The following is a 24778-nucleotide window of genomic DNA, read 5'->3' as shown; positions in this document are numbered from 1 at the left end:
AGAAAAGGATTCCATTCCATCAATACTAGGAGGAACTTTGAAATGGTATAAATACATGGGCACTAAACAGCATGCTCCTGAAAGATCACCAGGTCAACAATGAAATTAAGGTGGAAATTAGAAAAAAATTTGAAATGAATAAAAATGAAAACACAACATACAAAAGCCTGTGGGATACAGCAAAAGCAGTACTAATAGAGAAGTTTATAGCACTGTGCCTACGTCAAAAAAGTAGAAAGGGCCAGGCATGGTGGCTCACAGCTGTAATCCCAGCACTTTAGGAGGCTGAGGCGGGTGGATCACTTGAGGTCAGGAGTTTGAGGCCAGCCTGGCCAGTATGAAGAAACACTGTCTCTACTGAAAAATACAAAAATTACAAAGGCTTGTTGGTGCATGCCTGTAATCTCAGCTACTCGGGAGGCTGAGGTGGGAGAATGACTTGAACCTGGGAGGCAGAGGTTGCAGTGAGCTGAGATTGTGCCACTGTACTCCTGCCTGGGTGACAGAGTGAGACTCCATCTCAAAAAACAGTAGAAAGATCACAAATTAACAACCAATGTCACACCTCAAAGAATTAGAAAAAGAACAAACCCAAAGTTAGCCAAAGAAATAACAAAGATCAGAGCAGAACTAAATGAAATAGAAACCACAAAAACAATAAAAAAGATCAACAAAACAAACCTTGGTTCTTCAAAATGTTAAACAAAATTAATAAACCACTAGCTAGACTAACCCAGGAAAGAAGAGAAAATGAAAATAAAAACAATCAGAAATGAAGAATGGGACATTACAACTGACAGGATAGAAACACAAAACATCATGAGAGACTACTATGAACAGCTATACCCTCACAAACTAGAAAACCTAGAGGAAATGCATAAATTCCTGGACAGTTACAATCTATCAAGATTGAACCAGGAAGTGGAACTCTTGAACAGATCAATAATGAATAGCAAGACTGAATCAGTAATTAAGTCTCCCAAGAAGGCCGGGCGCGGTGGCTCATGCCTGTAATCCCAGCACTTTGGGAGGCCGAGGAGGGCGGATCACTTGAGGTCAGGAGTTTGAGACCAGCCTGCTCAACACAGTGAAACTCCATCTCTACTAAAAATACAAAAATTAGCTGGGCGTGGTGGCGCACGCCTGTAATCCCAGCTACTCGGAAGGCCGAGGCAGCAGAATCGTTTGAACCCAGGAGGTGGAGGTTGCAGTGAATCGAGATCATGCTTCTGCACTCCAGCTTGGGTGACAGAGTGAAACTCCATCTCAAAAAAAAGTCTTTCAACAAAATAAATTCCAGGACCAGATAGATTCACAGATGAATCCTGCCATGCATACAGAGAAGAACTAATAGCAATCCTGTGAAACTATTCCAAAAAATTGAGGAGGAGGAATTCTCCCTAACTGATTCTATGAGGCCAGTATCATCCTGATAACAAAATCTGGCAAGAACACAACAAAAAACAAAACTATAGATCAATATCCCTGAATCACATAGATACAAAAAGCCTCAGCAAAACACTAGCAAATCAAATCCAACAGCACGTCAAAAAGATCACACACCACGATTGGGTCGGATTTAACCTGGGGATCCAAGGATGGTTTAACATATGCAAATCCATAATGTGATACATTCCATCAACAGAATGAAGGACAAAAGTCTCATGATCATCTCAATAGATGCAGAAAAAGTATTCAATAAAAATCAGCATTTGTTCATGATAAAAATCCTCAACAAACTAGGCATAGAAGCAACATACCTCAACATAATAAAGGTTACATATGACAAGCCCACAGCAAACATAACATTTAATGGTGAAAATTTGAAAACGTTCCCTCTAAGAACTATAACGAGACAAGAATGCCACTTTCACCACTCTTATTCAACACAGTACTGGAAGTCCTAGTCAGAGTAGTTAGGCTTCAGGCTGCGTCCACTCATAGTGGAAGGCAAAGCAGAGCCAGCGTGTGCGGTGATCACGGAGTGAGAGGGGAAGCAAGAGAGAGAGGGTGTGGCCAAATTCTTTTAAACAATCAGCTCTCATGGCAACTAATAGAGCAAGAACCCGTTCATTACCATGAGGAGGACATCAGGCAACTCCTGGATCATGAACCAAACACTTCCCATTAGTTTCTACCTCCAACATTGGGGATCAAATTTCAATGTGAGGTTTGCGAGGACAAACATCCAAACAAGAGCAGTTGGTGAATGGGAAATTCAGCCACTTCTCCGGGACCACTCTTACCAAGAGTCCCATAGTTCAGCAACTACGGAGGCCTCCAGGACCCTACTCCATCTTCAGACAATGTTTCTGCTGCCCTAGTTGTTAAATATGTTTATTGTCATCATCTGTAATATTTAATTCCATACGTACATCCTCCTTACAAGGAATCTTGCAATATCTCACAACTGATGATTTATACTCCATGGGTATAAATGGGGTCAAATTATGCATTTTGTACCTTTTGAGAAACTCTGAACTAATAATATTTCTGAGACCTCTTCAAGCTCTGCCGTGCTGTGTTTAGACTGGAACCCCAAGCTTGAGTTTAAGAGTGAGAGGAGATGCAGAAAAGAAGTTGGGGGCAGGTATAAGTACCAGAAAGACTTCCCCGTGGATATGGGAGAGTATGGCATTAAATTACATTGACACACGGAAACTGTGGGAAACAACCAATCGTTGTTGTCTTAAGCCTCGGTATTTTCTAGTTACGATAGAAAATAGGTAATTTTCCATTAAAGGGAGAAATACCAAGTTCCATCTTAATGAATTTAAGTTCTTAAAAAGGAGAATCAATTAAAGAAACATTAAATTAATATATGGGGTACTCAGACACAGCAAAAAAAAAAAAAAAAAAAAAAAAAGAAGGCAAACGTCCAATGCTGGACAAGCACTTACCTTGGTTCAATGATTTTTCAATCATTTTTTCATAGAAGCCTAATTTCCTAAGATATAGGTTAACTGCTATAATGAAGACCTGAAACAGCAGTTTAAAGGGGCTTACACCAGATGGAAATTTAATTTTCTTTCTTTCTTTTTTTTCTTTTTTCTTCTTTTTGGAGATGGAGCCTCATTCTGTTGCTCAGGCTGGAATGCACTGGCATCCTCTCAGCTCAATGCAACCTCGGCCTCCTGGGTTCATGCGATTCCCCTGCCTCAGCCTCCTGAGTAGCTGGGATTACAGGTGTGTGCCACCACGCCGGCCTAATTTTTACAGTTTTAGTAGAGACGGGCTTTCACCATGTTGGCCAGGCTGTTCTCGAACTCCTGACCTCAAGTGATTCACCTGCCTTGACCTCCCAAAGTGCTGCGATTACAGGTGTGAGCCACCGCGCCTGGTGGAAATTAAATTTTCTTACACTTAATGGCTCTGCATAAGCAACCCAGAGCTCATCAGGTAGTTCACTGATATCAAAGGCCCAGGCTCCTTCCATGTTGCTGCTGCTTCTTCCTAAGTTGTTGCTCTTGCTATCCCCATATTTCCATCCCAGTTAGCCAGAAAGAGGAAATATTCCGGAAGAAAATCTTGCCCCTCCCTCTAAAAGCGCAAACTGAAAGCTGCATACGCCACTTCCACTCACTTCTCATTGGTCAGAACTTGGCTACATGGCCATACACAGCTGCAAGGGAGCTTGGGAAATGTAGTTTTTAACGCTAGATAATCATGTCGCTGGAGAGAATTCCATTACTGTGGAAGACGGGGAAAACAAATATTGGGAGACATCTAGGGGCCTCTGAAGTATGAACCTTTTCTCAAATACGGTCATATATGAATTTAATGTAGCAAACCAGATGACAATGAGAGCTATACTCCCAAGCACTGGAAACATCTGAATACCTTTTCCCCAGTATGAAAGGTATTACACGGAGTTTAAAAAAAAAAAAGTTTATCCAACAACTTCAGGTTATAAGAATATTTGTTTTAGGGTGACCTGAATCATCTCTGACTATTTAACATGCCCCTCCTGGCAAGCTGGTTGTTTGGATTGGAGGATACCCTGCTTGTCAAGCACACAGCTCCATGCCTGGCACAAAGTGACAACAAATTTAAAAAATTTGGTTGGGCGCAGTGGCTCATGCCTGTAATCCCAGCACTTTGGGAGGCCAGGCAGGTGGATCACTTGAGGCCAGGAGTTCAAGACCAGCCTGGCAAATCTGGCAAAACCCCGTCTCTACTAAAAATACAAAAATTAGCCAGGCATGGTGGCGGGTGCCTGTAATCCCAGCTACTCCGGAGGCTGAGGCAGGAGAATCGCTTGAACCCGGCAGGCGGAGGTTGCAGTGAGCCAAGATCACACCATTGCACTCCAGCCTGGGCAACAGAGAAAGACTCCGTCTCAAAAAAAACAACAACAAAAAAATTCTGGCAGCATCACATTTCTTAGTCCCAGAAACAGGGGCATGTGACTAGGCATAAAATGACCCAGGTTCCGTTTCACACACAGCCTGTGAAGCACAAATCTCCTTCTCTCTATCCCACTTAGACCTCGGTTTGTCTCTTGTCTCTGTATCTCTTTGTTTCTTTGCCTTTTTCTTTGTTCATCTCCATCTCCAACTTTTTGTCTAGTTGGATTTCTCTCTGAGTCACTGGTGCTTTGTTGGTTGGTTTGTTTTTTAGAAATGAGGGAGAAAGTGCGTTCACACTTGGGGTTTCTCTTGATTCTCTTCTCAGCCGTATGTCACTTTCTCAGTCTCTGTCTCACTGAAACTTTTTTTCCTGTCTTTTATTCTTTCTGCTTCTATCTCCCACTCTCTGCTTCTTTGAATTGTCTTCTGTCTCTGTGTCCTCCTTGACATTTATCTTTGACTCATCGAATCTCTCTCTCTCTCATCTTTATTTTGTTTTGTTTGTTTTGTTTTTGAGACAGAGTCTCACTCTTGTTGCCTAGGCTAGAGTGCAGTGGCGTGATCTCGGCTCACTGCAACCTCTGCCTCCCGGGTTCAAGTGATTCTCCTGCCTCAGTCTCCTGGGTAGCTGGGATTACAGGTGCCCGCCCCCACACCTGACTAGTCTTTTTATGTATGCATATATTTTTAGTAGAGACGGGGTTTCACCATGTTGGCCAGGCTGGTCTCTAACTCCTGACCTCAGGTGATCCACCTGCTTCAACCTCCCAAAGTGCTGGGATTACAGGTGTGAGTCACCGTGCCCAGCCTCATCTCACTCTGGTTTTGATCTCGCTCTGGTTCTGTTTCAATGCACCTCTATTTTCTCTCAATCTTGATCTCTGTCTCAGCCACACATAATCTGCCATGCTCTGAATTTCTCTGCCTCAAGTCCTCTGCAATTATTTTTCCTCTTTAGCTTGCTTCTACTTTTTAGTTCAAGTTCCTCCATTCCTGGCTTCCTATCTGAAGGTGGGATGTTGAGGGGAGCTGTTCTTTTTTTTTTTTTTTTTTGAGACGGAGTCTCGCTCTGTCGCCCAGGCTGGAGTGCAGTGGCGCGATCTCGGCTCACTGCAAGCTCTGCCTCCCGGGTTCACGCCATTCTCCTGCCTCAGCCTCCCGAGTAGCTGGGAGTACAGGCACCCGCCACCTCGCCCAGCTAGTTTTTTGTATTTTTTTAGTAGAGACGGGGTTTCACCGTGTTAGCCAGGATGGTCTCGATCTCCTGATCTCGTGATCCGCCCATCTCGGCCTCCCAAAGTGCTGGGATTACAGGCTTGAGCCACTGCGCCCGGCCTAGGGGAGCTGTTCTAAGAGCACTTGCTCTCTCCCTTCCTGTCTGAATCGGAAAACCAGACTCACAATCAACCACCTTCACCACACACACACCACCACCACAAGATGGTTAAGAGATTAGTCCTGAATGGGTGTTAAGTGTTGCGGGGTGAGGATCAGAATGGGGTGGGGAGGCAAAAGCTAAGAGAGTCAAAGGAGTTGGGCTGAGCTGAGTCTCTACTCCAAGAAGGACATTCTAGCAGCAGATCCAAGAGACAAAAAGTGATACTGTGTGTGAGTCACTCAGTTTTCCCAGAATTTCCACCACTTCTGGACACAGGATGCCTCAGCTCAGCCAGCCAAACCCCATTCCCCAAACCTACAGATACATTGAGGGATTCAGTTTCCAAGTCTGAATACAGTCGCATGAAAAGGACATTGAATTCTGTTAAATAGTATATGTGGGTAGGATATAATATCCACGCAGTTCATTTCAGGACAATAAGGCTTTGAAAATATTTGGTGCAGAAAAGGTAGTGAATCACTTTTCAGATTATAAGAAACGCAATCACTAATTGCGCTGGAGGAGACGTTCCCCTCCAGAGACTGCGGTTCAGGGGTGATCCCTACACCTTAGACTTTCAAAATACACACACACACACACACACACACACACACCCCGACACACACTACAGCAAAGTTCTTTTTTATTTCTTTTTTTAAATTTGATACAGCAAAGTTCTGATACACCAACACAGGTAATCTTTGGTTATTGTTATTTAACATTATCTTGAGTAGAAAACAAGAACTTTTTGAACAAAACCCTTTCAATTGATTTATTTCTCTTGTTTTCTAAATCTTCAGCTTACTTGCCTTATTGACATTCTAGTGTTCCATTACACAGTAGGGTGGCTGTAGTTAACGATAATACATTGCATATTTCAAAATAGTTAGAAGAGAGGATTTTTAATGTTCTTACCACAAAGAAATGACAAATGTCTCAGTAATGGATATAATAATTACCCAAATTTGATTGTTGTACATTGCATACATATATCAAAACATCACACTGTACCCCACAAATATGTACAATTATTGTATCAATTAAAAAAATTTAATAACTGATTAATTAGGGTTATCCTTAATTAAATAATGAACAAAGAGTTTTCCTTGTTGTCTATCAAGACTTTCTAAAACAATATGGCCTGCCAGCTGCGGTGGCTCACACCTGTAGTTCCAGCACTTTGGGAAGCTGAGGGGCGTGGATCACTTGAGGCCAGGAGTTCGAGACCAACCTGGCCAACATGGTGAAACCGCATCTCTAGAAAAATACAAAATTAGCTGGGCATGGTGGTGTACGCCTGTAGTCCTAGCTACTTGGGAGGCTGAGGCATGAGAATCGCCTGAACACGGGAGGCAGAAGTTGTAGTGAAATGAGATCACGCCACTACACTCCAGCCTGGGACAGAGTGAGAATCTGTCTCAAATAAAACAAAATAAAATAAAATAATACAAATAAAATAACATGGTTTCCCTATTTGATAGATGGTGAAACAAGTCCCAGAGGTTAAGTGACTTGCCCAGTGAAGAAAAGACAGAGCTGCCACTTGTACCCAGATTGTTTGGATCCTAAAACCAAAAGCCTAAAAAGAGAATAATCTGCGTCTTACCCCCAACCAAGAAATTCTGTCAATTCTATTGAGCTGAGAGAGAAGAACAGGCAGACTGGAAATAAGGAAGAAAGGGACGGGCTTCCAGAGGATTTCCTGTGTGAATTCACTCCTTATTCAGATGGGAGATTATGCAGGTTTCATATAACCACCCCCATAAAGCAATCTCTTTCTCCAATGACATTCAAACCCGGAAAACTTTGAACTCAGGGTGTTCAGATTTCAGTATAAGCTGATCTCCCAGGACCTATTTAGGCAGGATCTGGTGCCCAGGACAGAACCTGTTGACCTGGCACCATGGAGCTGGGAGGGGCTGTCACCATCTTTCTGGCACTCTGCTTGTCTTGCCTGCTCGTCCTCATTGCCTGGAAGCGAATGAATAAGGCAGGAAAGCTGCCCCAGGTCCTACACCAATTCCTTTCCTGGGGAACCTGCTGCAAGTTCGAACTGATGCTGCGTTTCAGTCTTTCATGAAGGTGGAGTGTGTTCCGTCCCCTAACAGCTTAGAGCAAATCAACTGCAGCCAGATTCACATAGAACCTTATGCCTTCTAAAGATAGACTCTCAGAAGCACAGACTTTGCAAATCTTAGAATTCTGAAATTCCAGAATCCTGAAATGTTGGAAACACACATTCTCAGTGCACTGAAATAAGACTTTCATGATCTCAGGACTTTGGAATCACAGTACATTATATTTTTAAACACAAGGACACTTTGACTCAGGTTGTCTTAGCGCTTTGAGACTTGCTTTCATGAAGTCTTCAGATTTTGTGAAATTTAACATTTCAGGAGAGAGAAGTATTAACTGGAATTTATCGAATCCAGGTCCATTATTTTATAGATGAGAACAAGTAAGTCTTGTGGGAAGGATGAGCTTTTTGCCTAGGGATGACAGAAGCCAAGACTTCCGCGCCTGTTTCCCAGTAGTCCTTCCAAGCCCAGACGCACCCGACTCAGCACCATGTTTACATCCCTGAAATCGCCATCCTCTAAAATCCTCACTGGCCTATACTTGGTAATTCCAATCAGTTCCTCCTCTCTTATGTTTCCTTCACTCCAAGCTCAGGGAGAAATACGGCCCCAGGTTCACTGTGTACATGGGTCCCCGGCCAGTGGTGGTTTTATGTGGGACATGAAGCAGTGAAGGAAGCCTTGGTAGACCAAGCCGGATGAGTTCAGTGGGTCAGGAGAACTGGCTTCACAGAGCCGAACTTCCAAGGTCAGCGGTAGGCAGCGTCGCAACAACAAAACAATAAAACCAGAAATGACTGCAATGTACTCCCTCTATGCCAGTTCTTTGGTGCGGGGGTAATTTACATGACTTACTGCATTGACTCCCTTAGAGAGCTTCGTAACATTATAATTAATGTTGTCAATGAGAGCTAAGATAGTAGGCATAGGTTACCCCAGTGACTTGGGAGCTGAAGTGGATGACCTGAGGTCAGGGAGTCGGAGTAATGCCCGTCAACATGGCAAACCGTTTCGATTAAAAACTAAAATGGTACCGAAGCTGAGCGAGGTTCATATGCTCATAATCCCAGCTGGGCGAGGCTGAGGCAGAATCACTCTGAACCCGGAGGCGGATGCCATAGTGAGCCGAGATTACATTCTACTCCATCTTTGGCAATAAGAATGAAACTCTTGTGAAAGAAAGAAAAAAGTAAAAGAAAAGAAAAAAGAAAAAGCTAAGATAAAGATTAGATAATGTCACAGTAAGTGGTAGGATCACTTACTTTGCTTCCATGCCATCTGACTCTAAACTGTTTTCATGTTATTTCTGCTCTTATTTTAATGGATTAGTGATATTCTTTTATTTATTTATTTTTTTTGAGACAGAGTTTCACTCTTTGTTACCTCCAGGCAGGAGTGCAATGGCACGACTCCTCAGCTCCAGCCAACCTCTGCCTCCTGCTCAAGCAATTCTCCTGCTTCAGGCTCCTGAGTAGCTGGGATTACAGGCATGAGCCACCATGGCTAATTTGTATTTTTAGTAGAGACGGGGTTTCTTTTATTTTGGACAGGCTGGTCTCTGAACTCCCAACCTCAGGTGATGTCCACCCACCTTAAGCCTCCCAAAGCTGGGACTACAGGCATGAGCCATCACTGGTCCCAAGGGAATTAGTGATATTCTTTATAAACCCACCAAAGCTGTCATAGCCAACCTTTTTTCTCATCTCCTATACTCTCATCCACATACCTAACCCATAGGTCTCTGCCTCCCCACTTAGGTAGATCTCTCTTTTCTCCCAAGCATCCATCTCTAACTGCCTCGATCCCGCCGATCCGGATTCCTGGCGGGCAGCGCGCAGCGCAGCAGGCGGCCCGCCCGGGCGGCGCAGCGCAAGCGTCCGCCCGCCCTGATCGGTCCTGATCCGTCCTGTCCTAAAACACTTTCACTTATTATTTATATACATCAGTCAATTAACTTTCTATTTATTCATCTATCCATCATTCCATCCATTCATTAATTCTTTCATGTTTTATACATCTATCGATCTCTCAATCCACTCTCCAAACGTTGTCCATCTATCTCAAACCATCCATCCATTAACCATCCACCCATCTATTAAGTCTTCCATCCGTCCATCCTTCCACCTTCCTATGCATTCACTCAGTTATTTTTTTTTATTTATCCAGTTCCACCCCTCTTTCCGGTAAGAAACACTGTTTGATCTCCCTATCACTCCTGCACTGGATTCCCTTTCCTCCACCCTCAGTCTGACTTTTTCCGAGGATCTGTAGAGAAGGAACCTTACTCTCTTGATTGTTCTGAAGTTGAGGATGGCCTTTGACAGCACACAGTCTAGAGATTTTCATATAATCTGTCCCTATCACTGTCTAGCACTGAGTTGAACACAGCAAGGGGAGCGAGGCAGAAGCCTGAGACTTGAGATCTTGGCAGGTGTAGCCTTAAACCATGGTACCCCGACGCCCCTGACCATTCTTCGGGACTTCGGGATGGGAAAGCCGAGCATTGAGAGCCGCATCTGTGGAGAGGCCAGCTACCTACTGGAGGAGTTCCTGAAGACCAAGGGTATGGGGGCCACAAGGGGGAGGGCCACTAGGTGACTGGGTGGTTATGGAGCTCTCAGTCAAGAGAAGATGGGTTTTGGTGGGAGAAAGCTCTGGAATGGAAGAAGAGGGAAAATATTAAGAATCCACTGGGATTTCTGGCCAGCTTCCGTATTAAAAGTTTACATGAGCTGGGCATGGTGGCACATGCCCGTAGTGTCAGCCACTTGTGGGGCTGATGCCGGAGGATGCTTGTGTCCAGGAGTTCAAGGCTGTAGTGAGCTATGATCGTGCCACCGCACTTCAGTATGGGAGACACAGTGAGACTCTGTCTCTTAAAAAAACAACAACAAAACAGTTAACATGGAAGACCCTTAGAGACCACTTCTCTAGCAACTTTAATCAGTGGATCTCAGGGGGTCTGTGAGCTCTTGATATCCTATGCAGATTTTGGCGACATGTGACTTTGTGACTTTTCTTGAAGACAGGCTCAAATTTCATTACATTTGCATATCCATATTGTGGTAAAAAATACATAACCTAAAAGTTATCATATTCGCCTCTTTAAGTGTCCAGTTAATTAGTGTTAAGTATATTCATGTTGTGAAAAAAATCTTTTGAACTTTTTTATCTTGCAAATCTGAAACTCTATATTCATTTCATTATGTTTTAAAAGGAGTTCAGTCCCACCATAAAATAAGGTCTAGAAACACTGGGATCTATAGAGAAAGGACACAGAGGCTGGAAAAAAAAAAAAAAAAAAAACAGAAAAATAGATAAGAGGTAGAAATAGAGACACATTTTCTCTGCATCCAAGGCGCCTTGCCTGGTCTACATGGGTGATTAACAGGTCTATATAAAAACTTCAAATGCCCATGTACCCCAGACATTATTCATAAAATTGTGTATCTGTGAATATGTGCATTATTCTAGAGAAATTCTTCCCATATCTACTGATCTTGTTTTACAGAAGGTGTAGCTGAGGGCAAGGGAAGAATTTTGTTTTGTTTTGAGACAGAGTCTTGCTCTTGTCACCCAGGCTGGAGTGCAATGGCACGATCTCGGCTCACTGCAACCTCCACCTCCCAGGTTCAAGTGATTCTCCTGCCTCAGCCTCCTGAGTAGCTGGCATTACAGGCGCCTGCCACCACATCTGGCTAATTTTTGTATTTTTAGTAGAGACGGGGTTTCGCCATGTTGGCCAGGCTGGTCTCCAACTCCTGACCTCGTGATCTGCCTGCCTCGGCCTCACAAAGTACTGGGATTACTAGGCATGAGCCACCATGCCGGACCAGGAAGGATTTTTTTAATTGCCCAAATGGAATCATCGGTAGAGCTAGACAGAATTCAGGAACTTTTATAATGTGTCCCTTATGCCATTTTTCCCCAAATATGTGAGTCTCTAACATCAACACATTTAAGTAATAATAATACAAAATAATGATTAAGCTCAACTAGCTTTTCTTGAGTGCTTACTGTATGCCAGGCTTTGTGCTAATTATTTTATACGGATAATGATATTGAATCCTCGTGAATCAATGAAATGGTTCTCAAAACAATTTGCAGATTGGACAATCTAGACCCAAAACACAACAATGAAGTGGCTCGCACATGTAATTAAGTAGTAGAGCTGGGACTCAGATGCATCACGGTGACTCCATACCCCATATTCATGACGATTACCTCCAACATAAACAATTTCCACTGCCCAGGTGCCCCCATCGACCCCACCTTCCTGCTGAGCTGCACCGTTTCCAACGTCATCAGTTCTGTTGTCTTTGGAAGTCGCTTCGACTATGAGGACAAGCAGTTCCTGAATCTGCTGCGGTTGATCAATGAGAGTTTCATTGAGATGAGCACACCCTGGGCGCAGGTGCCCACCCAGCCACCTCTCTGTCCACGCACCAACCCCAGTTAACTAAACACTTTCCTGTACCCCACTTGATCCTCCCCACACCCCCGGGAGGTTAGTACAGTAGTTCCCCCTCATTGTTGGGGGATATGTTCAAGACCCCCGTGGATGCCTCAAGCCATGGATAGTACCCAATTCTATAGATACTAAGTTTTTCTGATATATACATATTGTGATAAAATTCAATGTATAAATTGAGTGCAGTAAGAGACTGGCATTCATAAGTAATAAAATAGAACAATTATAACAACATATTCTAACAACAGTTATGTGAATGTACTCTTTCTCTCTCAAAATATCTTATATGTAATATTTTTAGACTGCAGTTGACTGCACACATAACTGAAATGGTGGAAGGCAAAACCAAGGTGAAGGGGGAACTACTGTCTCAATAGGACCCAAGTTCCGTGAAGCAAAAGGGCCTCACCTGATTCTTAGACCCAGCACTGGACTTTGAGCCCAGCTGTCCAACTCCAGACTCAGCCCATGAGGGCCCCTGGCACCCATCACTGACAAAGTCCCCTTACCTATTCCCACAGCTGTATGACATGTACTCTGGAATCATGCAGTATTTGCCAGGAAGACACAATCGCGTCTATTACTTGATAGAAGAGCTCAAGGACTTCATTGCCTCCAGGGTCAAGATCAATGAAGCATCCTTTGACTCCCAAAACCCTCGGGACTTCATTGATTGCTTTCTCATCAAGATGCACCAGGTATCTCTTCTTCCACTGGTCCCTCCCTCTCATTTTCTCAACCACTGGTCCCTGCAACTTTCAACCAATCTGCAAACATTGAGGACAAAACAAAACATAAAAAACAAGCATTATTTCACAGGGTTTACTTTTATCTACAGATGAGTATAGAAACTGTAAAAGTACAAACTGTTACAGCTTTAAAACAGACTTTGAATCTAGAAATTTTAGGAATTTGGAAAATTTAGGAACTTGGAAACTTAAAATCTTCCACCTTATACATGCCAGAGAGTTACAACTGTAGTTTTGAGTCTTAGAATCTCAAAAACTTAGAAATTTTCTGAAGTTTAAAGTTTAAGTTAACATTTAAATTAAACATTTAAGTTAAAGTTAAAAGATTTGAACATGTAGGGACATAGGTATAGAATTTAAATTTCCAAGGGCAAAGGTTCAATAACATAAAAATATAAATTTACAAATGTATAAAACTCTAAGAAATGATGATACAGAAGTATTAACCTTCTGAATTTGTTTAGAGATATACATCTATTTCTATATAGAGATATATCTCTGTTTCTATAGATATGTATCTCTATTTCTATATCTCTATAGATATATATCTCTATTTCTATATCTCTATAGAAATTTAGAAGGTTAATACTTCTGTATCACCATTTCTTAGAGTTTTATACATTTGTAAATTTATATTTTTATATTATCGAATCTTTGCCCTTGGAAATTTAAATTCTATACACTACTGTCCCTACATGTTCAAATCTTACAAGGCATCCTACATTCTTCTTCTCCTCCTATCCTCCCTATTGTTCACTCCATCCCATCCACCCCGGCTTCTGCCTTGCTGTTTCTCTAACACACCAGGCACGTTCCTGCCCCAGGACCTTTGTTCTGACTGTGTTCTCTCCCAGACAAGCTTGGTTTACCCACCTATTGTTTCCCTATACAATAGACAATAAAACCAATGAGAAAATAAGACAATAGACCAAGCGCAGTGGCTCACGCTGTAATCCCAGCACTTTGGGAGGCCGAGGTGGGCGTATCAACTGAGGTCAGAAGTTTGAGACCAGCCTGGCCAACATGGTGAAACCCCATCTCTACTAAATATTCAAAAAAAGAAAAATTAACCAGGCATGGTGGCGGGTGCCTGTAACCCCAGCTACTCGGGAGGCTGAGGCAGGAGAATCGCTTGAACCTGGGAGGTGGAGGTTGCAGAGAGATGGTATCATGCCACTGCACTGCAGTCTGGGCGACAGAGCGAGACTGTCAAAAAAAAAAAAAAAAAAGACAATAAAGACAGAAGAGAGTGACTCCATTCACTATCCCCTCACTCTCAGGATAAAAATAATCCTCGTACAGAATTCAACCTCAAGAACTTGGTCCTCACCACTCTGAACCTCTTCTTTGCTGGCACGGAGACGGTGAGCTCTACACTGCGCTATGGATTCTTGCTGTTAATGAAGCATCCCGAAGTGGAAGGTGAGTCCACCCTGAGCTGTTTATCTGGTACCTCCCCCTCCCAACATAAAGAAGACATCATCTTGAAAATCTAGAATCCCACGACCTCAGACTCTTCACCCTTTACAACTTCAGGGCGTGAAACACGACATCCCCGACTGTGGGGGTCATTTAACTTAATCTTCTACTTGGTGTCTGTGGCCTATGGCTGTTGTAACAAATTACTAGGAACTTAGTCGTCTAAAACAACACAAATGTATTATCCTTCTGTTCTGAATTTCAGAAGTTCAAATAGGCTTTCACTAGCTGACACCAACGGACCATCTGATTCTCTACCTTTTCTGGGTGTTAAAGCTGTACTCCTTGTAATCCTGGGTTCACGACTCTATTCTCCATCTTCAAAGCCAGCAGCGTAGCTTCTTCAAACCTCTGTTTGCTTCTGGCATCACATCTTTTATTCTTTGTCTTTTCTTTTTGGAGACAGTCTTCCTCTGTTGCTCAGGCTGGGGTGCAGTGGCGTGATCTCAGCTCACACAACCTCTGCCTCCTTGGTTCAAGCGATTCTTCTGTCTCAGCCTCCCGAATAGCTGGGATTACAGGTGTGTGCCACCACACCCAGCTAATTTTGTGTTTTTAGTAAAGACAGGATTTTGCCATGTTGGCCAGGCTGGTCTGAAACTCCTGACCTCAGGTAATCCACCCGCCTTGGCCTCCCAAAATGCTGGGATTACAGGTGTGAGCCACTGCTCCCAACCTGACATCTTTTTTTTTCTAACTCAGATTCTCCTGCCTCTCTCTTATACAGATACACAATATTATATTGAGGGCAAATCTCAGCAACCCAGGCTAATCTTTTCGTCTCAAGATTCTTAATTTACTGGCATTTTCAAAGTCTCTCTTGTCTTTTTGTTACCCTTATATACATAGCCTTCCAGGCATTAGGTTTTTTTTTTTGTTTTGTTTTGTTTTGTTTTTGAGATGGTGTCTCGCTCTGTCGCCCAGCGTGGAGTGCAGTGGCTGGATCTCAGCTCACTGCAAGCTCCGCCTCCCGGGTTTACGCCATTCTCCTGCCTCAGCGTCCCGAGTAGCTGGGATTACAGGCGCCCGCCACCTCGCCCGGCTAGTTTTTTGTATTTTTTTAGTAGAGACGGGGTTTCACCGTGTTCGCCAGGATGGTCTCGATCTCCTGACCTCGTGATCCGCCAGTCTCGGCCTCCCAAAGTGCTGGGATTACAGGCTTGAGCCACCGCGCCCGGCCCGGCATTAGGTTTTAGAGACTTGGAGGTAGTTATCTCTGATGGCCATTATTGAGCCAACCGCCCTGCCAAAGTTAAATAGAATTCGTCTCCAATAACTTATGATCTGGTCCATTTGAGTAACTTTAGTAACGAGGAACTCACTACTTGCTTAAGGAAAATTCCCAATTTTGGCCCCTCTCCTTAATAATACAATTCAAAACAAGCCAAAGGATTTCTCCTGGTGCAGATGAGAGACACTAACACACTTCCCCTCAAACATTTCTAGTCTTACCTCCATTGTCTGAGTTGTCTTTCACCGGTCTAAATAATCAGGCCAGGTGCGGTGGCTCACGCCTGTAATCCCAGCACTTTGGGAGGCAGAGATGGGCAAATCGCTTGAGGCCAGGACTTCAAGACCAGCCTGGCCAACATGGTAAAACCCTGTCTCTACTAAAAATGCAAAAATTAGCCAGGTGTGATAGCACACACCTGTAATCCCAGCTACTTGGGGGGCTGAGGCACAAGAGTCATTTGATCCCGGGAGGCAGAAGTTGCAGTGAGCCAAGATTGCACCACTGCACTCCAGCCTGGGGACACAGCGAGACTCCTTCTAAAAAAAAAGAAAAGAAAATCAAATCAAATCAAATATTTATTGGATGCTTCTATGTGCCAAGCACTGTCCTAGTTCCTTGTACACCAGACTTTATGTAATGTTTACAACTCTATGACCTTGTCCAACCATCACACTCATTTTGAAGATGACAAAACACAAGTTCAGAAGGTGAAGTCACACAGGCCGGGTGCAGTGGCTCACGCCTGTAATCCCAGCACTTTGGGAGGCTCAGGCGGGTGGATCACAAGGTCAGGAGATCAAGACCATCCTGGCTAACATGGTGAAACCCCGTCTCTGTTAAAACTATAAAAAAAAATTAGACGGGTGAGGTGGCGGGCGCCTGTTGTCCCAGCTACTCTGGAGGCTGAGGCAGGAGAATGACATGAACCCAGGAGGCAGAGCTTGTAGTGAGCTGACATCGTGCTACCACACTCCAGCCTGGCCAACAGAGCGAGAAGACTCCATCTCCAAAAAAAAAAAAAAAAAAAGGTGAAGTCACTCATCCCTAAACCCTAAAGTGCAAAGAGGAGTAACTCGATCAGTGGTGATCTTAATCAGTGACATACCCACTTGCCATTTGTGTCAATCCTGTCCTAGTCACCTAGCATGCCTCTTTCCCATTTTGTAAAAATCCCATATATGAGAGCCAAGTTGGCACCATGGCTTTCTGATGCTTTTAAATAAAGACCAAATGTCGTGGCAGCGTTCAAGACGCCAAGCTGCCTGTCTCCTGATGTCTGACAAGTAATTGAGCACCACCAGTGTGTCAGTTGTTAAGTTAAAGAAGCGACCAAACAGGCCGGGTGCCTGACTCACACCTGTAATCCCACCACTTCAGGAGGCCAAGGTGGGTGGATCACGAGGTCAGGAGTTCGAGACCTTCTTGACCAACATGGTGAAACCCCATCTCTATTAAACATACAAAAATTAACTGGGCGGGTGGCAGGCGCCTGTAATCCCAGTTACGCTGGAGGCTGAGGCAGAAGAATCACTTGAAGGGGAGGCGGAGGTTGTCATGAGCCAAGATCATGCCATTGCACTCCAGCCAGTGTGACAGGCTGCTTAAAAAAAAAAAAAAGCGACCAAACATGTATGGCTTGCATCTGAGATCTCTTCCTGTTGGAGCTTGGAATACATGATTTTCCCTGGCTTCCCTAACAAAAACACCTCCTGTTTTTTTTTTTTTCTCTGTTCTCCACTATATTTTCTGGCCCCTTCCAGCTAGGATCCACGAAGAGATTAACCAGGTGATTGGACCACACCGGCTCCCAAGTGTGGATGACCGGGTCAAGATGCCCTACACAGATGCCGTCATCCACGAAATACAGAGACTGGTAGACATCGTGCCCATGGGTGTCCCCCACAACGTCATCCGGGACACTCAATTTCGAGGCTACCTTCTGCCCAAGGTGGGGTAGCCCCCTCATTGCCTCCCTTCCACTGCACTCCTCTCTTCCCCTGGTTCCCTACTCCTGTAGTCCAACACTGATTTCTCCTAACTGCCCCATTTTCACCCCAGGGCACAGACGTATTTCCCCTGCTTGGTTCTGTCCTCAAAGACCCCAAATACTTCCGCTACCCAGAGGCCTTCTATCCCCAGCACTTTCTGGATGAGCAGGGCCGCTTCAAGAAGAATGAAGCGTTTGTGCCTTTTTCGTCTGGTAGGTTTCTCTGGTCTGACTTCCCCCCAGGCATGTGCTAAATCCACCCCCCAGCCACTGATCTGTATTTGAAGTTCAAGTCACGATGTGAATTTGAAAGTTATATCTTAGAACCATAAAGTTTTAGAATCCCAGAATTAGTAAATATTGGAACGATTAACCCTGATAGTTAGAAAAAAAAAGTTAGGATGGTAATAGCACTAAACAGGGCATAAACCAACTGGCTGTTAAGAAGAAAATAAGATATATTTTCTATGTTTCCAGGCAGATAGCCTCTGAACCTTTGCCATTGATCTACAAAAGCAGCCATAGACAATATGTAAATGAATGAGTGTGTGTGTGAGCCTGAAAAAGTGTTTACAGACAATGAAATTTGAATTTTGTTTTATCTTCATATATCACAAAAGAGTCTTTTTTCCCCAACCATTTTAAAATGCCAAAAGCATTCCTAGTTTGCAGGCTGTATGAACACAAGCAGCAGGGCAAATTTGCCCAACAGACAGTCATTTGCCTACTGATGGCATAAAATCTATGTGCAGCAACATTTTAAGTATATATTGGTGGGGCACAATGGCTCACACCTGTAATCCCAGCACTTTCGGAGGCCGAAGCAGGCGGATCACTTGAGGCCAGGAGTTCGAGACCAGCCTGGCCAACATGGTGAAATCCCATCTCTACTAAAAATACAAAAATTAGCCAGGCATGGTGGCATGCGCCTCTAATCCCAGCTACTCGGGAGGCTGAGGCACAAAAATCACTTGAACCCGGGAGATGAGGTTGCAGTGAACCGAGATCATGCCACTGCACTCCAGCCTGGGAGACAGAGTGAGACCCGGTCTCAAACAAACCAAAAACAACAACAAAAAGTGTATGTTGTTTGGATCCTGGAGTCAGGGCAGCGGTTGGGAACCTGGACTCCACTCCACCTTTTAGAAATGGTGGGGCCTTGGGTGAGTCACTTCAGCCCCGTCTGTGAAACAGGGAGCCATCCCTCCAAACGATTGGAGAGCGGCTTACAAACAGTAGGTGTTATTAACGGTGAGTTTTCACTGTTTTTCTCACCAGTGTCTGGCACGCAATAGGCATTTGACAAACCCTTGAGGAACTGAAATGAACACAACCTTGAAACTCATGGATCCTATAGAACCATTCCCTCTTGGAATGGGATGGAATCAGAGCCATCAGAGAAGTAGCAGGTCCTAGCTGAGCCTAACTATAGACACCCACTAAGCCTGTGTAACACCCCTTTATAAAGCAGGCACAGTCATGAGCCCTGAGGTGCTGATGAGGCAGCTGAGGCTCAGTGGGGTGGTCAGTCCAGACACCCCCGACACTCCATGACCTGTGCAGGTGCGACCCTTCCTTCTGTCCTCCCCTGTGCCTGCAGGAAAGCGCATCTGCCTGGGCGAGGCCATGGCCCGCATGGAACTCTTTCTCTACTTCACCTCCATCCTGCAGAACTTCTCTCTACGCTCGCTGGTGCCGCCTGCGGACATCGATGTCACCCCCAAGCTCTCAGGCTTTGGTAACATCCCCCCGACCTATGAACTCTGCCTCGTGGCCCGCTGAGCGCCACCTGCGGGGCAAGGAGGAAGCGGGGAACGCAGCTCTCCTCTCATGTTCAGGAGCACCCCTCTTCCTCATCTTACTAATCTGCACAGCATCCCTAAGAGGAGGCACCATGATTACAGAGTCAGCCAGGGTCACCTGAGAATGTACAGCTGCGTGTCTTCCCCTCCCATAGAAGAGCAACGCCCTGTGCAAGATTTGCACCTCTGCCTGCAGGTTTCACGGTCACATGGTCACCGTGGCTTAGGTTTCTGGCTGCATCAAATTCTTAGTGTAGACCCTGTGTCTTCATGTTGTCCCTTTTTGTGTGTGCTGTGATTTTGACCAAAATGTAGTCTAAAATCCTTTCTGCTTGGTTCTCGTCTTTACCCACCAGCCCCCGAAAAGTCAACAAAGACCTCAAGTCTGTTGAGTGTAGCAAGTGTATTGTGTATTATGTGTGACAGCGATGTAGGGTACAGTCAACAGCTTGAAATGTCTTTCTTGACTTGTTATTAGTTATAGTTTCTGCCAGCTCCACTCCAGTGACTTCCCCTGGGTAAAATGTCCCATCCTCACCCATCTTACTGACTCATTACCTTTCTCCACCGTCATCTCTTCTAATCTTCCTTTCTGGTTGCTCTTACTTGAACTCCCAATTCCAAATACTCCCCAGTCCATTTGTTTGTTTTGAGATGTAGTCTTACTCTGTGGCCCAGGCTGGAGTGCAGTGGCACCATCTAGGCTCACTGCAACTTCCGCCTCCTGGGTTCAAGCAATTTTTGTGCCTCGGCCTCCCAAGTAGCTGAGATTATAGGCATGTGCCACTGCACCTGGCTAATTTTTGTAATTTTAGTAGAGATGGGGTTTCGCCATGTCGCCCAGGCTGGTCTCAAAATACTGACCTCAAGCGATTCACCCACCTTGGTCTCCCAAAGTGCTGGGATTACAGACATGAGCCACCATGCTTGGCCTCCCCACTCCATTTTTGACGATAGCTTGGTTGTTCCCACCTTCTATCATTCCCTTTCCAAACTCCATTAACTGACAACAACGTTCCCTCTTTTTCATTTATTCAGCCAATATTTATTGAATACCCAACAAGTGCCAGCATAGTCTTCAGGGACTTGGAATCCATCAGTAAGCAAAACAGACAAAAACTCTTGCCTTCAGGGAGCTTACATTCTAGTAAGGAAGGTGAACAATAGAGCGCACATGAAATAAATATGCGAAAGACATACTGCGTTAGAAAAGCAAGGCTGATAAGTGGGATACACATTCTGTGATTGGAATTGTAAATGGATGGTTGGGGTGGTTTCACAAGGTGATGGAGCAACAAGCTATGAAGATATCTGGGAAGGAAGTGTTCCTGGCAGAATGATTAAAAACAGCAGCAGCCGGGCGAGGTGGCTCACGCCTGTAATCCCAACACTTTGGAGGCCGAGGCGGGCGATCACGAGGTCAGGAGATGGAGACCGTCCTGGCCAACACAGTGAAACCTCGTCTCTACTAAAAATACACAAAATTAGCTGGGTGTGGTGGCGGGCACCTGTAGTCCCAACTACTCAGGAGGCTGAGGCAGGAGAATGGTGTGAACCCGGGAGGCAGAGCTTGCAGCGAGTCAAGATCCTGCCACTGCACTCCAGCCTGGGCGACAGAAGGAGACACCATCTAAAAACAAAAACAGAAACAAAACAAAACAAAACAAACAAACAAAAAAATGGCAGCGACCGGGCACGATGGTTCACACCTGTAATCCTCATACTTTGGGAGGTCAAGGTAGGCGCGTCGCCTGAAGTCAGGAGTTTGAGATCAACCTAACCAACATGGTTGAAACCCCATCTCTACGAAAAATACAAAAGTTAACTGGGCTTGGTGGCAGGTGCCTGTAATCCCAGCTACTCAGGAGGCTGAGGCAGGAGAACCGGTTGAACCTGAGAGGCAGAGGTTGCGGTGAGCTGAGATTGCGCCATTGCACTCCAGCCCAGGCAACAGTGTGTGATCCTGTCTCAAACAAACAAACAAACAAAGCAGCAGAGTCCTAAGGCAGGAGGTTGTGTGCATCCAGGAATCCACAGGGAGCAGGTGTAGCTGGCATGGAGGAGGAAGACAGAGTAGGAGTGAAGGAAACGAGGCCAGGGAGGTGATGGGGGCCAGACTGTGTGGGGTCTTATGTGCCAAGGTGAGGTCTTGTTTTTTACCCTGAAAGTGATCGAGGTCTTTGGAGGGATGGTGAGCAGAGGGTGACATGTACTGACATATTTTATGGGGCTCACACTAGCTATCATATGATGGATATGAAAGCAAAGACCTATTAGCAAGCTACTGCAACTGGTGGTGTTGACTCAGACCCAGCAGCAGCAGTGAAGCTGGGCAGAATATGGTAGATTTGAAACCTATTTCACTAGCTGGTCTCTGTTTCGGGGCTTTAGGAACTGGATTCCTCAGGCCTCAGCCCAGCTGAGTTGGGGGCTCCCCAAAACCTCCACTGACATCTTGATTCCACTGCTTTTCACCTTTTCTGGAGGCTGAGGGAGAGCCCTGAGGCCTGCCTGTCTCCTTTGGGAAGCTCCACCTGACTGCAGCCTCTGTCTCCCAGCCTGAGCCCCTCACTCCCTCTGGTTCTGTATGATTCATTGTCTGACCTTCCCTGGGGGAGGGAGGCAGTGATCTGACCTACCCGCCCAATTCAGTAGCCGTGGAGCTGGGGGAGGTATCTATGAGGCCAGTTTGATGGATGGGTGAGAAGAAAGAAAGTCTTCCTTCCTGATCTCCTCCTCATCCCTCACCCCCATCCTCTGGAATCATGACAGTTACATAATCACCTCCACCTTACTCCTTCCCACAGGCAGAGAGCCAGAACGGGAGGTATGTGGGCAATGAGCATGGGTAAGTAAGAAGAGAGCAAGAGAAAAGCTTCCAGGGGGACAGAAAGGAAGAGAAAGAGACAAAGACAGAGAGAGCGAGAGAGAGGGAGAGCACACCAGAGAGAGACGGAGGGGAGAGAGATGGAGAGAGAGAGAGAGAGAGAGAGAGGAGAGAGAGAGAGAGAGAGAGAACACCAAGGAGAAATGGGGGAGAGACAGAGAAAGAGATGGAAAGAGAGAGGAGAGAGGAGAGAGAGATGGAGAGAGAAAGATAGAGAGAGAGAAAGAGAGACAGCACCACGGAGAGATGAGAGGGAGAGTAACAAGGAGAGACGGGCTGGCCAACTCAGGAGATGGGGAGGTGAGAGGATGGAAGAGAGAGAGGAGAAAGAGAGAGGACAAGAGGAAAGAGACAGAATATGGAGATATGGAGACAGAGAGAGGTGGGGGAAGGAGAGATGGAGAAGAGAGATGGAGGGGAATGGATGGAGAGAGAGAGGAATGGAGGAGAGAGAGAAAGGAAGAGAGAAAGAATAAGGATATGGGAAGGAGAGATAGAGAGATGTAGAGAGAGAAAGAGACCAAGAATGGGAGAGATGGGGAGATGGAGAGGAGATGGAGGACAGAGGTGGCAGGAGGAAGAAGAATAGGAGATGGGAGACAGAGAGATGGAGAGAGAGAGAAAAAGAAAGACAGAGCACCAGGGAGAGATGGGGAGAGAGAGAGAGACAGAGAAAGAGATGGAGAAAGAGAGAGAGGAGAGAGAGATGGAGAGAGAGAGAGAAAGAGAGGTAGATAGCACCAGGGGAAGATGGGAGAGAGAGAGATAAAGAGCACCAAGGAGAGATGCAGGGGGGAGGAGAGAGACAGAGAGAGAAAGAGAGACCAAGAGCACCAGGGAGAGATGGAGGGTTGAGGCAGATGGAGAGAGAGAGAGAGAGAGAGAAAGAGAGAGAGACAGAGACAGAGAGATGCACAGTGGAGAGATGGAGAGAGGGGGAGAGAGAGAAAGACAGAGTAATGGAACACAGAAAGTCTTAAACCCTTAATTTAAGGAAATGAAATGGAATCACAATTCAAAGCCTCAAGTCTATCAGAATTTCTCCCTCCAGTCTGCCTCCTCTCCATTTCACCTTACAAGATTCCAGAAGCTTCTGTAGTAAATATATAAGCCAAAAAGGAACTCCCAAGCTTGTCTGTGGAGTCCCACCCAAAGTTGCACCCCAACTGCCTTGCTGCCTTGCTAGCTGTTTCCCATCTACCCACCTCCTCCTTTTCCATCCCTTCAGCACTAACCCATCTCACCACCTGGACAGACTTGAGAAAGCCCTGTGGTTTATTTGCAAAGTGCTCCTCCAGAAAGGGCAGAGGCCAGAGCCCAGGAGAGAGGCAGCCCTGGGAGGTAGGATGGCCCCAGATCCAGAGTAGTAAGAGGTCACTAGGGACAATGAGGAGTGAGAAGGCTGAGGGCGCTGTGGTCCTCATTCCACCCACCTTCCATTCTGCTGTTGCTCTTAAAAGACAAGTTGCTCTGTTTGTTGTTTTATTTCTGTGTTGGTGACAGAAGATGTGCCATGCATTTGCACTGGCAGAGTCCCTGCTACTCTTCAGAGGCTACAAGGAGCCCAAAGCTGGCAGGTGCTGCAGAGGCCAACAGGTTAGCATCTCAGGGCTGAGTCCCAGAGCCAGCTTCCCTTTGACCACAGGCTGGCTGATGTATCCTTGTGATAAAGATATTAAACTTGCAACCCCTCCTTCAGGGAAGGGTGGTAGTCCTGCTGGTGGAATGTGTGGGGGCTGGATTTGTTTATTTATTTATTTTTGAGATGGAGTCTTGCTTTGTTGCCCAGCCTGGAGTGCAGTGGTGGGATCTGAGCTCACTACAACCTCTGCTTCCTGCATTCAAGTGATTCTCCTGTCTCAGCCTCCTGAGTAGCTGGAACTACAGGTTTGTGCCACCATGCCTGGCTCATTTTGTTGTTGTTGTTGAGACAGGGTTTCGGTATATTGGTCAGGCTGGTCTCGAACCCCTGACTTGAGGTGATCCACCTGTCTCAGCCTCCCAAAGTGCTGCGATTATAGGCATGAGCCACCGCATCCAGCCTGGAGGCTGGATTTAGACTGGTTCCACTGCAAGAATAGCACTACGCTTTACCAAAAGGGTGGCACTGCAGCACGGGGGATCGAGAGTAACTGGCAGGCAGAATTGGGGGTATCCTGGGCCCTTTGGGGATGAGAATTTATTCTGGGTCTCAGAAGAAAGTGGGATATGGAGGAGACAGTCTGATGGAGAGGCCTAGCTCCATTTTGGGAGGGCTGTGGGGGTAGGGGATGCTGATTAGCCACTCATTCATTCATTCATTCATTCCTCAGCAAATATTTTGAAAACCTGTCATAGGCCACACACTGTGTTGAGAGTAGGGTG

General features: G+C 45.4%; 1 protein-coding gene across 1 annotated transcript in view; it reads left to right on the top strand.

The window, feature by feature from the left end:
- The window catches only part of LOC101001634 (cytochrome P450 2A13), a 26019-nt gene extending 6171 nt beyond the window's left edge, over positions 1–19848 (top strand). The window contains 2 exon segments of the mRNA XM_031659432.1: positions 17797–17938; positions 19326–19848. Coding sequence (XP_031515292.1) covers positions 17797–17938; positions 19326–19507 — 324 coding nt within the window. The 3' untranslated portion in view covers positions 19508–19848.
- Positions 19849–24778: the final 4930 nt, after the last annotated feature.

The sequence above is a fragment of the Papio anubis genome, chromosome 20 (assembly GCF_008728515.1).
Source record: "Papio anubis isolate 15944 chromosome 20, Panubis1.0, whole genome shotgun sequence".
Taxonomy (NCBI): Eukaryota; Metazoa; Chordata; class Mammalia; order Primates; family Cercopithecidae; genus Papio; species Papio anubis.
This window is presented reverse-complemented; position numbering and strand designations above follow the sequence as displayed.